The sequence below is a fragment of the Oreochromis niloticus genome, linkage group LG3, assembly GCF_001858045.2.
Source record: "Oreochromis niloticus isolate F11D_XX linkage group LG3, O_niloticus_UMD_NMBU, whole genome shotgun sequence".
Classification (NCBI taxonomy): domain Eukaryota; kingdom Metazoa; phylum Chordata; class Actinopteri; order Cichliformes; family Cichlidae; genus Oreochromis; species Oreochromis niloticus.
In genome coordinates this window covers 4,265,920-4,280,356 of record NC_031967.2, presented here as the reverse complement: position 1 = coordinate 4,280,356, position 14,437 = coordinate 4,265,920, and the positions used below count along the sequence as shown (strand labels likewise).

Sequence of the window (14,437 nt, the reverse complement as noted above, 5' to 3'; positions counted from 1 at the left end):
ATCCCGGGCAGGGTAAACTGTTCCCTCGATGTTTTCTTCATAAGGGTCTTCTGAATCGCTCTTTGTCTGGTCCCTCACCCAGGACCAATTTGCCATGGGAGACCCTACCAGGGGGCAAAAGCCCCCAGACAGCATAGCCCCTGGGATCCCTGGGACACACAAACCCCTCCACCACGATAAGGTAGCGATTCACGGAGAGCAGTGGTCTCGCATGTTAATGCATGAGCAGTGCCTTCTTGGCATCATTGTATGGTACTGGACAGCTACTCCTTCAGTCTAATGTTTTTGAAAAATATTCTTTTGTTTTTGCTAGTTAACAGACACTGGCAAGAATAAGACTGACCACAAAAAACAAACTTTTAATTGAGCTAAAAACACGTAGACCTTAAGACAGTCCAGAAGAACTCAAAGTCCAATACACAAATGAAACAAAAATCCAGACGAGGACTGTGAGGCAAAGCCAGGACTAAAGAGACACAGGGAAGTAACTGGGGACAGGTGGAACCAGCAGAGATGGGGTGTATACAGAAAAAGTGAAGTTAGAGTTGAATATTTAAGTATTGTGCCATTTGATGTTGCACTTTGTAGATAGTCTGTCCAACTAACTCACAGCCAATTGCACTCAGACACCAATCTTATGTGTCCAAATGAAAAAGTGTTTGTACTTCGCTGTATGCATCATTAATATAGAGCTGGAACGAGTTCCCCATTTAATAAGGGAAGGTAGACCAGATTAATCTGTGTCGTGCTGCCTGTTTGATATTCTTTAATAAATGCTGATACACCCTTTCTGGACATCTTCACCTCTTTGCACTCCTTCCCACCTGAAGAATTGTAAAATATTATTACTTCTGTATTTGTCACCTAAATATTTTCCATTTGCTGACAATGACAATTGCTGGGGGAATTTCTTTCAGAGCCATTTATCAAGCAAAAGTAGGAAAACATTATGACAACACCTCAAGACACAAAAGTTTGTGTTGTCAGGTTCAAAAAGTAAAAGAACTCCTGCAGAAAAATATTCCCCATTAGTCACAGAAGTTATGGATTAATAATACTGCTGCAGAAGTTTGAGACTGAGCCCATTTTAAATACTTTATATTCTGTTTAAGCTTCAGTAGGGTATCATTATTGAGCTCAGTAAAAAACCTAAATCTTAATTTTAAAAAGCATATTAAATGTATTTATAACATTTTTTTTTAATCATTAATAGGTTTAAGCATTGTGTGACATTGATAAGTGTGAATATGGAATTATAAACAGTAATGAAAAATGAAGATGTATTTGCAAACCACCTTATTTGTTTAAATTGCCTGTTTTATAAAGAAGGATTTGGCAGGAGCTGATGGTTTCCCCCCATCATCAAGGCTTTTCTTGCTGATGTGCTTTTCACACTACTTCCAACTCCTCTACATCACACATGTTGACCAAGATGGTTAGTACAAGGAAAGCTGTTATGCTGAGGAATCGTTGTGTGCTTGTTTAATTGCTAGTCCTAGTTCTGTTCTGGTAACTGATTTTAGAACAGTGAAAGCAGAGGCATCGTCTCTGTTTCCCATTAATTCCCAATCAAAGAGAGGAACTAATCAGAGATTTGTCCACCATGCACAAACAGCCACAAAACGCTACTTGCATTTGAACTTGAAAAGTTCAAGCCATTCTTCACGGGATATGGACATGCACCAGAATCTGGCCAAATACAGATTCCGAAGCCCCCTTAGTAAAGCAGAGTCAAGACTGCTTGCACTGTCAATAGTCAACTGCAGCCATAAGTTGGCAGTGATTTGAAGGATAGATGGAAGAAGGTGAGAGGCTTTGGGACAGAATGCTGTTTAAGATGAAAGGAGAGAGACTGTGTTCACTGTGCTACTGTTACGCCCAGTCCCTTTAGCCCGGGGTAGCCACTGGCCAGAGCGGTGCAACCTTATCTCGGAAAGGGGGAAGAACACGGAATAAAACGGGAAAAGAGTGTAACCACTCATAAACCAGTCGCTGGAAGGTTCACAGGGTTTATTTCACCAAGCAGAGCAAAATACTCGCAGCACACAGCTGAGCCGGGAAGCTAAGAGCTTCGGGGTCTCCGAGGCCAAAATAGTAACAAAACACGGGGTGTTACTTCCCTGATCAAGAAAAAGAAAATACAATACCTGACCTCTCTGGCTGTCCACGAAACAGGAGAAAACTGGTCAAACAAAAATGGCGGAGAACCCCTACCTACTTCCACGGCACTCTCCCGCGATCACAATATCCCAAACAGCAGAGGGGAACAGAAACACTATCACACATGCCGCTCCAGAAGTCCGCTCAACCTTTCCGAGCCTGTTTCACTGGTAGCACCCTGTTGTTCGAGCCGCCGTAGGGCGACGTTTACGCCGGCGAGGGAGCTGGCGCGTGAGACACGGCCGTTTTAATCCCATGGCTAACGAGCCGTAACGCTACTCAGCTGCAGCACCCAGAACCTGAAAGACGGGACAGGAAGAGGGAAAGAGAAAAAAAACAGCATTCTCCCACAGGGAGAGTCTCCTAGCGATATCAGCGACCGTAACAGCTACATTTGAACTAATGTCAATTTTTTGATTTCACTAGACAAGCACTGTTTGCCTTGCTTGCCATTGTTCTGTCTACATTATTGCTTGAAGTTATACACGGATTCAGTGTTCAGTATGTTGCCCAAGGATACAAATGCAATACAATTACATTTTCCACACTTGGCCAGGTAGGCCTGGCTAACCTTTGTCTCTTAATAAATAAAAGAAGAATGATTCTTTATATACAAACATTGTCTCTCTCTTCCCATTCCCAGAGTAACAAATACAGCTGTATTTAATAAGCTGCTTAATACACCACCCTTTGCACCAACCTCACACTGTGGTACAATAGGTGTGCTGACATTGCCATAAATGGCAAAAGACTCAAGAGTCTCTTACAAGATCATACCATGTGTCCTGTTTAAAAGCTTTGTGTTTACAAGTGTTTAAGTTGTTAAGTCTTTTGTTGCTCACAGTTCTGTTGGATTTAAAAATCGAACAGCTTTGTTACTTTCAGGGAAGGATTAGTGGTTTTCAGGTCACAATGTTAATTCTGTACAGTAAAAAAATTTAGCTAAAAGCTACCCAGTCCTTTCAAATGTGTCACCATGGGTCCTGAGACAGCATCCGTGGGGTAATCAGTAATCCATAATCAGCACTGTGGCAATTTGCAGAAAGCTGCTGAGTGACTCAGAAAGAGTACCTTTATGAATATGAAGATCAGCATATGGCTTTCAATATTGGTATTACTTGGAACCACCACCATAAATCTAAGGGTAATTGAGCTTGAGTGTTTTTCATAAACAAGATGGAAGAGTGTCAGTGATTATAGACACACCTTCATGGCTTCGTCTCCAAATGTTATGTTAATGTAATCACTAATAGAGAGAAAGTGCTGAGTTGCTCTTTGATCCTTCATTACAGTCTTTCATGAGTGATGAAACCATTTTCATCAGAGTCTCAAGAGCTTTGTCAGATACACCTAACGGTATTCTACACTCCTGGAAACAGTGTTCAGTGGGTAGAACCCTTATTCGTCATCTCCCCCGTTTTCTGTTGAGTTTTTACTCACTCTCTACGTTTGTATTTATCCGATTATGTTCCCTGGCTTGCTGCAAATCACTGTCAAAGTTCTATGAATTACACTTGCTTCTGTTACTGATTTATCTATTCTCACTCTCCTTTTCTTTATTAAGTATCTTTTTCTGTCTTCTCTCCATCTGTCATTACTTGCTTTCATTTTCTTTGTCAGTCTTTTCTCTTGTATTCATTATCTGTCATTATTACCTTACTATCTCTTTTCTTTCTCTGAACTAAGTGAGCTTACTTTATTCTCTTTATTCAGGTTCCTTCTTTTACTCTTCTTTGCTCTTGTCTCACTCCCAAGAGCACTAATTTTTCTGTTTCATTCTCTAGGATGTTCAGATAGTGAGCACAGATGAGAACCAGGTCTTCCTCGCCCTCCAGGAGTGGTACCAGTCAGACACATACAACCTGTACCAGTCAGATCCCGAAGGCGTCTACTACTCCATCGTCCTGGAAAATGTTCGCAGCACAAAGCAGCCAGAGGAGAATGTTCTCATTGACATTCTGGAGGTAAGATGGGGTTGTAATTTTAAGGCACAAAGACTCAAAACAGTGTAAAAAATGATTTACTTGTCAAATTGCTATTATTTCTCTAATGAAATAATCCAAAGCCTGGGCAACATTGTTAGCAACTGTATTATAATACACAACCAGTACAAGAAAAACAGAGAATATTGTTAACCATATCATTTAGTGTAATTTATAAAGGAATAACAATAATAGCAGTCACAATAATAATAGGTTTTGACAGTATATTACCATTGTTGCACATGCCATGGTAATGTATCTGCATGAAATATTTGAATGAATTTGACCTGAACATGCGCAAAGTTTAAAGTAGAAAAGAGTAATGTGAATGTTAGGAAGCACTTTAACTTTTTGTTGTGAACAAACCAATGTTCAAATTAGTTTCTTACTTCAGTCTCGCTGTTGTTTCCTTTCTAAACTAAACACCAGTTTCTTGACTCTTAATCTTAGTACATGTTTTAAAGTCTTCTGCTTTTATATGAGTCCCTTATAAAGAAGTCGGGCTAAATAGTTGTTATAGTTCCACAAAACAATATTAAATAAAGAGTTTTGTAAGCAGACCTGTGGGTTTAGAAGGGAAATAGGGAGGAAAAAGGAGGAAATGTAAAAACTATTTTTATGCCAGAAAATTCCTGTTGATTGCAGAAGGGGTACACTGTGTCCTTGTAACCCACCCATTAATGCACCCCGTTTGGATCTTTTAATCAAACTGTTTTCCAGCCCAGGTCATGGTGGTGGCAGGCGAAGCTACAAAGCTTAGGAAACTGGGTCCTTTTTTTCTGGACAGCTCTTCTAACCCATATTGAGTGATCAGGGGACATATAAACCCAAGTTAAACGTTAATTCCTTACTCTTCTCCCAATTAAGCATCCCAGGAAAATGTTCACATTACAACATCTGGGAACCATCCTGCATTAGGCTCTTTCTCTCTGGATTGTGTGCAGGTGTAGGATCTGACTTACCCTTGTCTTCATTTCACTCTGTATGTTTAAGGCAGCTATGCAGTTGTTCATTTGTGTATGTCCTGAGTCTTTTGCCAATTTCTCCAGATAAATGAGCACAGAAGACATGACACAAATGGAAGAGGAAGAAAGAGACAGGGAGCATTAGAGGGGAAAGAATAGGCAGTGGATCATCTCCTCCTTCCCATGTGTCATCCCTTGCTCTGGGCTGCGCTTTCGTCACAGGCTGTAGATATTGATAGAGAGGCGAACAATATATGTGGGATGAATAAATAGAGATTGAAGCAGAAGGAGTATAAAATACAGACAGGAAGATGTTTGAAGCCAGAAGTACAAAGAGGATACAGGCAGGCTTATGTACTTTGATTTAAATGATTTGTTTCTCTTGTGTGAACATCAGTGCCACTAAGAGCTGAAGAAGTCGGTAGAAGCAGACATATCTGACATGCTGCCTGGCTTGGTCTAAATGTCTTTGTTCATTATGTTTCAGTCTTTAATATTTTATCTTCAGAACCTAAAGCTAACAATATCACAGCAGCAAAAACTATGCAGTAGATATTGATTTCTGTGAATTAAACTTTAACAGTCCAGTGGTTTAAACCCTAATGATGGTTAAACTGCATATTCTATTTGATATTATGACTCAGACTCTGGAATTCAAAGTGAGGTTAAATTCCAGTTAAAACTGTTTTAGATTCCTTTATCTGGATTACAGGATATAACCAGTACCGGTAATATTAAAAACTGAAACAGCACACATAAAAAAGCAATAAAACAAAGTGTTAATGTCTGTAGCTTCTTTTCCTTATAGGACAGCAATGAGGTAAAACACATACTGTATATTGTGGGTTATCACACCCCTGCATGCCCTGGCTGAAGAAACCTGTATTCACACCTTTAAGGTAGATGATGTGATGACATATGCACAGCTCTGCCCGCACTTACACAACCCTGTCATCGCTGTCATCCCTCAGTTTTGTAGCTGCCCTTCACTGAGCTATGCTACACAGAGGAGTATCCTGAAAATATACCTCATTCTGCTCCTTGAGGGAACAGAAGTTCCCCCTTTCACACTTCCGTTCCCATTTTACTTGGTACAATGTATGTATGGGACATATATACAGGCCCCGGAAAGCAGCCACCAGACCTAAGTGGGACCACCAACACCCTAGTGCATTGTAAACTAAGCAGAAAGGACAAAATAAGGTAATGAAGGGGCGATCACTTCTAAGTGATAGAATTGAACATGTTTGCAGTGATGACCTACTACTACTACTAAATATCATCCACAATGACCCCTTTAAAAAGAGCCCCTGAATTTCCCATTTCTCATTCATTACCTCATATTCAATTCAGCGTTATTTATTTAGTCCGCGTTATTTATTTAGCCCCAAATCATCAGTCGCATCAAGGTGTGTTCTATTACAAGACCGGGCAACATAACAGAATAAATACCTAAAATAATACAATAATAATAAATAAAATGTGCTCTCACACCCCGAGGCAAAGAGAGACCCTTGGAGCGTTATGCCAGTAAACCTTCATAATCCACTGGGAGAGCTTCTGTTTAGACAGAGCTCTGCCACTGGCTGGATTAGCAAAGCAGGCAATCAACTGGTCAGATAAACACACATTCTGAGTCCAGCCAATGTATATATGCAGTACTCACACCAGACACAGAGAATGCAGCCTCCTCTGCTCCTCAGAATCCAAAGGAGGGAGGCAAAAACTCAGAAGCTCAAATTTCATAGAGCTACAAGCCATAGGAATAACCTTAGGTAAATGCTACATTCGTGCATAGTATAACTCTGAGGCCAACAGAAAACTGTGTGCAAGAAGGCAAAGCATGAAGGTCACCCACTGGCTTTGTAGAACCCAAAGCAAGAAGCAATGCAGTCTCATATGAAAGGAACATTATATATACAAACTTAAAGATTCAGTTGGTGCGCTTACATATAGATGTCAAATAAAATTTAATGATAGAAAAGGTAAGACCTTTATCCAGCAGTCCCTGCAGGAATTTCAAAACATCCACAATAGAGCACTGGAATGGGAGAATGCGTCGGTCCTGCATCCTCAACATTTCTTGAAGTTCTTCTGAGGCCTAGTAATGAACCGAACCTTGAGGCCTGGAGTTCCCCCACCCCTGCCCTAGAGGGAGCATCTGACAGAAGATTAAGAATAAGCAGTAGTTAACGTATATACCACATTTTATTCAAAATGACTTGCATCATGTTCAAAGATTTCTTTAAAAGGGCAACAGAAATAACTTTTTGCAAAATTAACCCAAGCTATGAAAAATCTATCTCATTCTGTCAGGTACGCGGAATCAAAGGAGTCTTTTTGGCAAACCAGAAAATTGATGGAAGAGTGACAACTGTAATAACTTACAACAAAGGACGTGACTGGGAACCCTTGGCCCCACCTAACACTGACATGAATGGCAAACCCGTCAGTTGCAAAGCGGTAAGCACTCTTCGAACCAAACTAGTCTGTACCCAATATAGATTTTTACAAACTACGTTAGTACTGCACGTAGTCATGCATATTGTACATAATACTAGACACTTGGCTTAGACTTTGTATCTATAAACTGAAGTGCAGATGCAATCTTGCACAAGCAGCAATCAATCAGACTGTTCAGACCTGTTGACTAGGTTGTTCAGAATGTAAACATAAAGTAAGAGAAGGAAGGATGAGTGTTGTACATTGAAGGATGTGTTTGAGATGCCTGCCTAGCTTTGCCATCCATCTTGTCAAAGTTACTGCTGCAGGGGTAGGCTAGTCAGCAAAGAGCAATGAGTCACCCGCAGTCTGATATCCATACATCATACCTCGCAGGGAGATAGAGGGGGTATGAGTCTGTTTTATTTGAACCATTGCTTCAGTCAGCTGACACATCTGGAGGTAGGACACAGATATCAGTTCGAGACTCATTTACCATCTCTGAGCCATGCATGCATGTGGTTGGTCGCTCTGATATTGACCTCTCTTCCCTTTAGCCTCTTCCATTCCTCAACAGAATTACCTTGCCTGGATTCCAGTTATTACATCTATCAGTCAGAGAGGCGGCTTTATTTCAAAAGCTGACATCACATGTATCGCCTCACTGACATCACAACTCACAGAGATAGACAAAGCCAGATAGCAGATGTACTATCTACTACCTATGTGTCAGTGTAACAGGCACATGCTGTCAGCTGTAGCCATTACCTGACAGAGACTGGTTAAGAGAAATGACCTCTATACACAAGAGAAGTTTATCATTTCTGAATGTGGTGTGTTGTAGTTTGCGTGCTCTACAAAGCACCACAAAGAAATGTAGAGATGCTATTCCGCACAAAGCACATATAGCCAGACACTGGCAAAATTACATAGGATATAAAAGATTAATTTGTTCCCATTCTTAAAACCCATTCCTATAAAACTCCTACCATTAATGATTGCGTCGATCTTAAATATGATCAATGTAACATGCTACATGCCACAGGCTTTTAGGGTGGCAATAATTAAACCATTACTTAAAAAGCCAGCACTTGACCCAGCTGTTTTAGTTAATTATAGGCCAATTGCCAGCCTTCTTTTTTATTTCAGAAATTCTTGAAAGAGTAGTTGTAGAACAGCTAGCTGTAGGTACAGTCGGTACAGGTAAAGTCAGACACACTAACATTTTTTTAAAACAGTGCTTAGACAAACAGCACTACACCTCTGGTGGTACTTAACTTACACTGCTGAAGAACATGTCCTGTGCTGCCTAACCAACAATTTGTCTTCACTGCTTTGGAATCTATGAGAAAGCATACTGAAAAATCTATTCTGGAATAAACCAAAGTGATGTAATATACTGTTGGTAATTTGTAAAACAGAGATGCATCTTGGTGAGTAATGATCTGATGCAACCAACAAGTCTTCAGGTTCTTATAGATCAAACTTGCTTTCCAGCTGTTTGCAAATACTGGTTTTTGATATATTATCAGAAAAAGTTCATGACAATCTTTTGTGCAAAACAATACATTTCTATAGAAACTACAGTCAACACCCTTGGCATTAGGGTTTGAAGCCACAAGTGGAAATGTAATTCATAGAATGCCTAATGTTTGCACTGGTGAATCTCCACTCTGATTCTCATATTTTAAATGAATTATCATTCATTAAACATCTATCACAAATACAATTTGATTAACAGAACTAAAACCCGTTAGAACTGAGCTGAGTTTGCAGTGGGATAATCAGGTATCTCTGTCGTAAGACTCATTAAATATTGCTGAGCGAGTGCTCAGTGTTCAGTAGACCCACTATTTTACTCTAAGTACTTTGGGCCACATTCTTTTGTTGAGATATATTACTACAGATGCATTTAAACATTGTTTTGGTGGGTGGATCTGAGTGCTTCCTAAGTTCGTTCTACATGTGTCCCCTCTGCAGCCGGACTGTCACCTCCACCTCCACTTGCGCTGGGCAGACAACCCCTATGTGTCTGGGACTGTCCATACCAAAGACACTGCTCCGGGTCTTATTATGGGTGCTGGTAAGTAAACCTATTTTTATTTATGTATTTTTTATGTGACCCTCCTTCACTTGTTTTCACTTATTTAACTTGTTACTTGAGTTTTCTTGAGGGGTAGGCTGTGTCTTTGTAGATTTAGAGAAAGTGTATGATAGGGTGCTGAGAGGAAGTTGGGATTTGCAGAGAAGTATGTGAGGGTGGTGCAGGAGATGTATGAGGACAGTAAAACAGTGCCAAAGTGTGTCATAGGAATAACAGAGGGGTTCAAGGTGGCTGTGGTATTAAATCCAGGATCAGCTGTGTGCCCCTTCTTGTTTTCTGTGGTGATGGACAGGTTGAAGTCTGGCAGGAGTCTTTGCGGACTACGATGTTTGCAGACCAACATTGTGATCTACAGGGTGGGCCATTTATATGGATACACCGTAATAAAATGGGAATGGTTGGTGATATGAAAGTCCTGTTTGTGGCACATTAGTATATGTGAGGGGGCAAACTCCTCAAGATGGGTGGTGACCATGGTGGCCATTTAGAAGTTGGCCATCTTGGATACAACTTTTGTTTTTTCAATAGGAAGAGGGCCATGTGACACATCAAACTTATTGGTAATGTCACAAGAAAAACAATGGTGTGCTTGGTTTCAACGTAACTTTATTCTTTCATGAGTTATTTACAAGTTTCTGACCACTTCTAAAATGTGTTCAATGTGCTGCCCATTGTGTTGGATTGTCAATGCAACCCTCTTCTCCCACTCTTCACACACTGATAGCAACACCGCAGGAGAAATGCCAGCACAGGCATCCAGTATCCATAGTTTCAGGTTAGGGTTAGGGGTTAGGGTTAGGGTTCCTAGATGAACAGTTTCCTGGAAAGTGGATTGGTCGTCGTGGGCCAGTTGAATGGCCCCCAAGGTCTCCCGATCTGACCCCCTTAGACTTTTATCTTTGGGGACATCTGAAGGCAATTGTCTATGGTGTGAATATACGAGATGTGCAGCACCTGAAACTACGGATAGTGGATATACTGGACAAAGAATATTGAATATGGGTCTGCCAGGCAGGAGGAAGAGAAGAAGATCAAAGAGAAGATTCGCTGATGCTGTGAAGGAGGACATACAGAGGGCTGGTGTGAATGAGGAGGATGGGTAGAGTGACATGGAAGCAGTACAGTGGCCCCTAATATACAGTGCCATGGAAAAAGTCCATCCATGCCACAGAAAGTTCATCCATGCCATCCATCTAATGGAAAAGTCTTGAGTCTTCAGTTGTAGCAATGTAGCAATCTATTGAAACCTGTGCAGATACAATATCATGTAAATATAATGTAAAAGGCAAAACCCACAGTTTGTACAGTTTTGTCTAGATTGAAAGTCAATATTCAGCACAGCCTAAACTCTCCAAGGACAAAGCTCGTCTTTGGATGTTCGCTGCCTTTTTTTTTTCCAATCCCTCACTGCTTCAGTAATGTTAAGTTCTGGGTTCCATGGGTGATAGTGTCAACTGTGCAATTTTCTAACCATGTATGTTTTTACAGCATTGGAAGTGGGTCTGGGATGATTATCAGGCCGAAAAATGATTGGCCATTAGCCATTAGCCATTGCTAATTGTTTTCCACGCACTTTTGATATTGCAAGGCGGATGAAAATCTGACAATATTTTCTGCATTTATAAGTTCATGAATTTTGACAACCCCATTGACTGAAATCCAGTACCAAACCATCACAGACGGCTTTATTGTTCAGTGTAACAATTATTCCAAACAAACTGCCAATGGAGTAAAAGCATAGCTAGTTATAAAAAACCCCCACAATGAAACGTTACCAGTCATGTATTGGCCTCCCCAAAGCTAAGACCTCAACGCAATTGAATCCGTGTGGGGTCATCATAGCAGAGAACAGAGCAAAAACAGCCAGTATCCCAAAAAGATCTTTGGAATGTCCTTCAAGAATCAAGGAGAACTATTCCTGAAGACAACTTAAAGGAATGACAAAAAGAAAGCTTGCCTAAGAGAGTTCAGGCTGTGTTGAAGAATAAAAGTGAAGTTTGTTACAACTGAACAAATTCGTATTTTTGTCTTTTATATTGTATTTCCCAGCAATTTCCCATTTTCCTATCAAAATATAAAGAAATATGGTGTGGCTCAAGGTTTTTGCACGGTATTTATGTAAAGAGTTTGCCTGGCTAGGCAAGAAAACCCCTTTCCTCCAGAGAAAAGATAAACTTCATTTAACAAGGGAAAAGCTTTGGCTGTTCCTTTCTGTCTGTGCAGTGTTTGAGTATAAAACCACACTGCTTCATGCCTGGGGACTTTAACACACAGAGGAGTTCACTAAACTGCCAGCAATTTTATTTATTGGATACTTTACTATATTTATCTTTGTGGGGGCATAGCTGACAGAAAGCAAAAAAGGCTTGAAAATGAAATTAAGTCAGTGAGTAAGCTGCCTCTGTGTGTTTGTGAAAAATAGAAAACAAGCCATTTAAGTCATACTTTTGATTTTCTACTAAAGCCCATTTCTGCTAAAAAACCTCTCACAGAAACAAAGAGAAGACATACACACAGTATGTTTTTTGAATTGAATTTTATTTTATTTATATAGTGTCAAATTACGATAACAGTTGCCTCAGGACACTTAATTAATAGCTGCAGCAAGGCATGCCGTGCTCTCCAGCTGGGACCACCCTTACACAACCACAACAAGAACAATGGGACTATATCAGAAACTGAGTGACTCTTATATGGCCCCCATCTCCAGCATTGCCTTAAATTCTTTGAGAACCATTTTGCTTTGGTGTTTTTGCAGCCTACAGGGTTGTGACTGAACTGTCAGCCTTGGGAAAGTTACCAAAATATGCTGAGGTCAGTGCAACCTGGCCCCAGAGAAAAAACGCATCAGAAAAGCTCAGTTGTAACTTAGCTATATCTGCACTCTGGGCCGATGAGAGATGGTTATCACAGGGAAGCACATTCACCTAGCTCACCAGAGACACAAGCTTCGCCTTCTTCCATGCTTTTAGGAAGTTGAGGTGGTAAATCTAAGTTGCTCTGCCTCTGTCAGTTCACACAACTTCATATTAAACATTCCCCACTTGGGAATATGTGTGACCTAAATAGGCTCTTGTCTATTTAGGTAGAGCAGAATAAGTTCATCATAAGTTCAACTGACTTGGTCCCCTGTAATAAAGCTCTTACCTTACCGAACAGTGTACCCTGCTCTGATTCTGATGCAGAAGATGACCTGAAACAGTGAGTGGCCATGCCACATATAGCAACATAGTGGAGTGGCATAATCCACCAAAAATAGCACAAAATAATATAAATGTGCACTCTGGTGAAATGGCACAATGAAGTTCATAATAAAACACTTGACTGGGACTTCCATGAGGGTTAGAAGGTGGTGAGGTGATTTTGGCATAGCCACTAGATTAACCAGCTGGCATTCAGCACTGGATAGGCAACACTAGCACACATCCCTCCAAATGCCCGGCCAGTAAAATCAGGCCTATTCTTTTCATAGTTTACAGGCCAGGTATGGGTTTGTAATGGGCTGCCTGAAAAGCCATTTCCCAGCAGCTCTTCACCACCAGCAACTGGTGTTCTCTTCACCAACACAAGTGTCCCTCTCTACCGTATCACATGACCTCACATCAGCATTCAGAGCACACCCTCAGATATTGCCCCACTAACTTATTTTGTCCAATCTGTACTTAGAATCAGTGCATGCATACTGTAAGGCATAGTCATGATTTTGCCCTTATATTTAATTTCACTGGCACTATGGGATACATTTGCACATTCCCATTCACACACTTAATACTCACCCACCATGCTTCAACTGAATTCCCGAGGCAAACCAGATTCTGGTTGATTCTGGACTGTGTATGGCCCTATAACCATAGCCTACGGTATACCACCTTGGGTCCTTACTGGAATCGTGTATGACCCTCATAGCTTGGGGGAAGGCGACGGAGGCCTGGAGACGGGGGCAACCTGGCCCCCTCTCCACAAGTGGACACTTATTTAGGAGGTACCAGGGCTGCCCACTTCTCCAGCACTCTTCCACTGATATCTGAAAAAAATAACCAAAAACTAACCTTTAAGCTTCATTGGCTAAATTCATTTTTCACAAAACATACATCATACGTCTGTATAACCTGTTGGGGTCTTCACTGGTTGTCTGGAACCTTTATAGCAACAACATTACCAAAAAAGTTATTAAAATTAGTGATGTGTTACTGAAGTACACGCATTGTAACTACATTTTAATTAAAAAAATAAGTACAAACTCTAAACCCTTAAGACATTTGGGTTTAAAGCATAACTTAACTAAATCGGAAAATATATTCCGATATTCAAATATACCTCTACAGGCTTTGATCAGAGAAAGAGATAAATCCTCTTTCGTATCTTAGCTAATTTTGGCAGATTCAGAATTCACACCTATTCTCTCCTTTTGGCCGAATGTGAAAAACACAGCAATAAAAAGTTCTCAAGGAGGAGTGCTCAACCTTTGTGACTTTGTCTCTTCAGTTATTCCCTTTCTAGCATCCCTAACACAGTTTGAATCTGTTATTGTTGCCTGCCCCTTGTGAGCCTTCATGCCTGATAAAATTCTCCATTCCTCATTGTACCTTCAGGTAACCTGGGCTCCAAGCTAGTAGAGTATAAGGAAGAAATGTATATCACTTCAGACTGCGGAAAGACGTGGAGACAGGTACACATCCTCTCTTTTAATTCTTCTTTTATACTGCTTCACTGTTCCCATCCTTACCTCTCCATCTCAGCTTTCCACTGAGGAGAATCTGAGAGGATAAAAAATTATATATATT

General features: G+C 40.6%; 1 protein-coding gene across 6 annotated transcripts in view; it reads left to right on the top strand.

Annotated features, from left to right (window-relative positions):
- sorcs2 (sortilin-related VPS10 domain containing receptor 2) overlaps positions 1-14,437 on the top strand; it is a 379,862-nt gene that overhangs the window by 337,531 nt on the left and 27,894 nt on the right. For all 6 annotated transcript variants that reach the window (XM_013266082.3, XM_013266081.3, XM_013266083.3 and 3 more), the window contains 4 exons: positions 3,945-4,124; positions 7,424-7,570; positions 9,530-9,632; positions 14,246-14,322. In XM_013266082.3, coding sequence (XP_013121536.1) covers positions 3,945-4,124; positions 7,424-7,570; positions 9,530-9,632; positions 14,246-14,322 — 507 coding nt within the window. The remainder of the gene's footprint in view (positions 1-3,944; positions 4,125-7,423; positions 7,571-9,529; positions 9,633-14,245; positions 14,323-14,437) is intronic.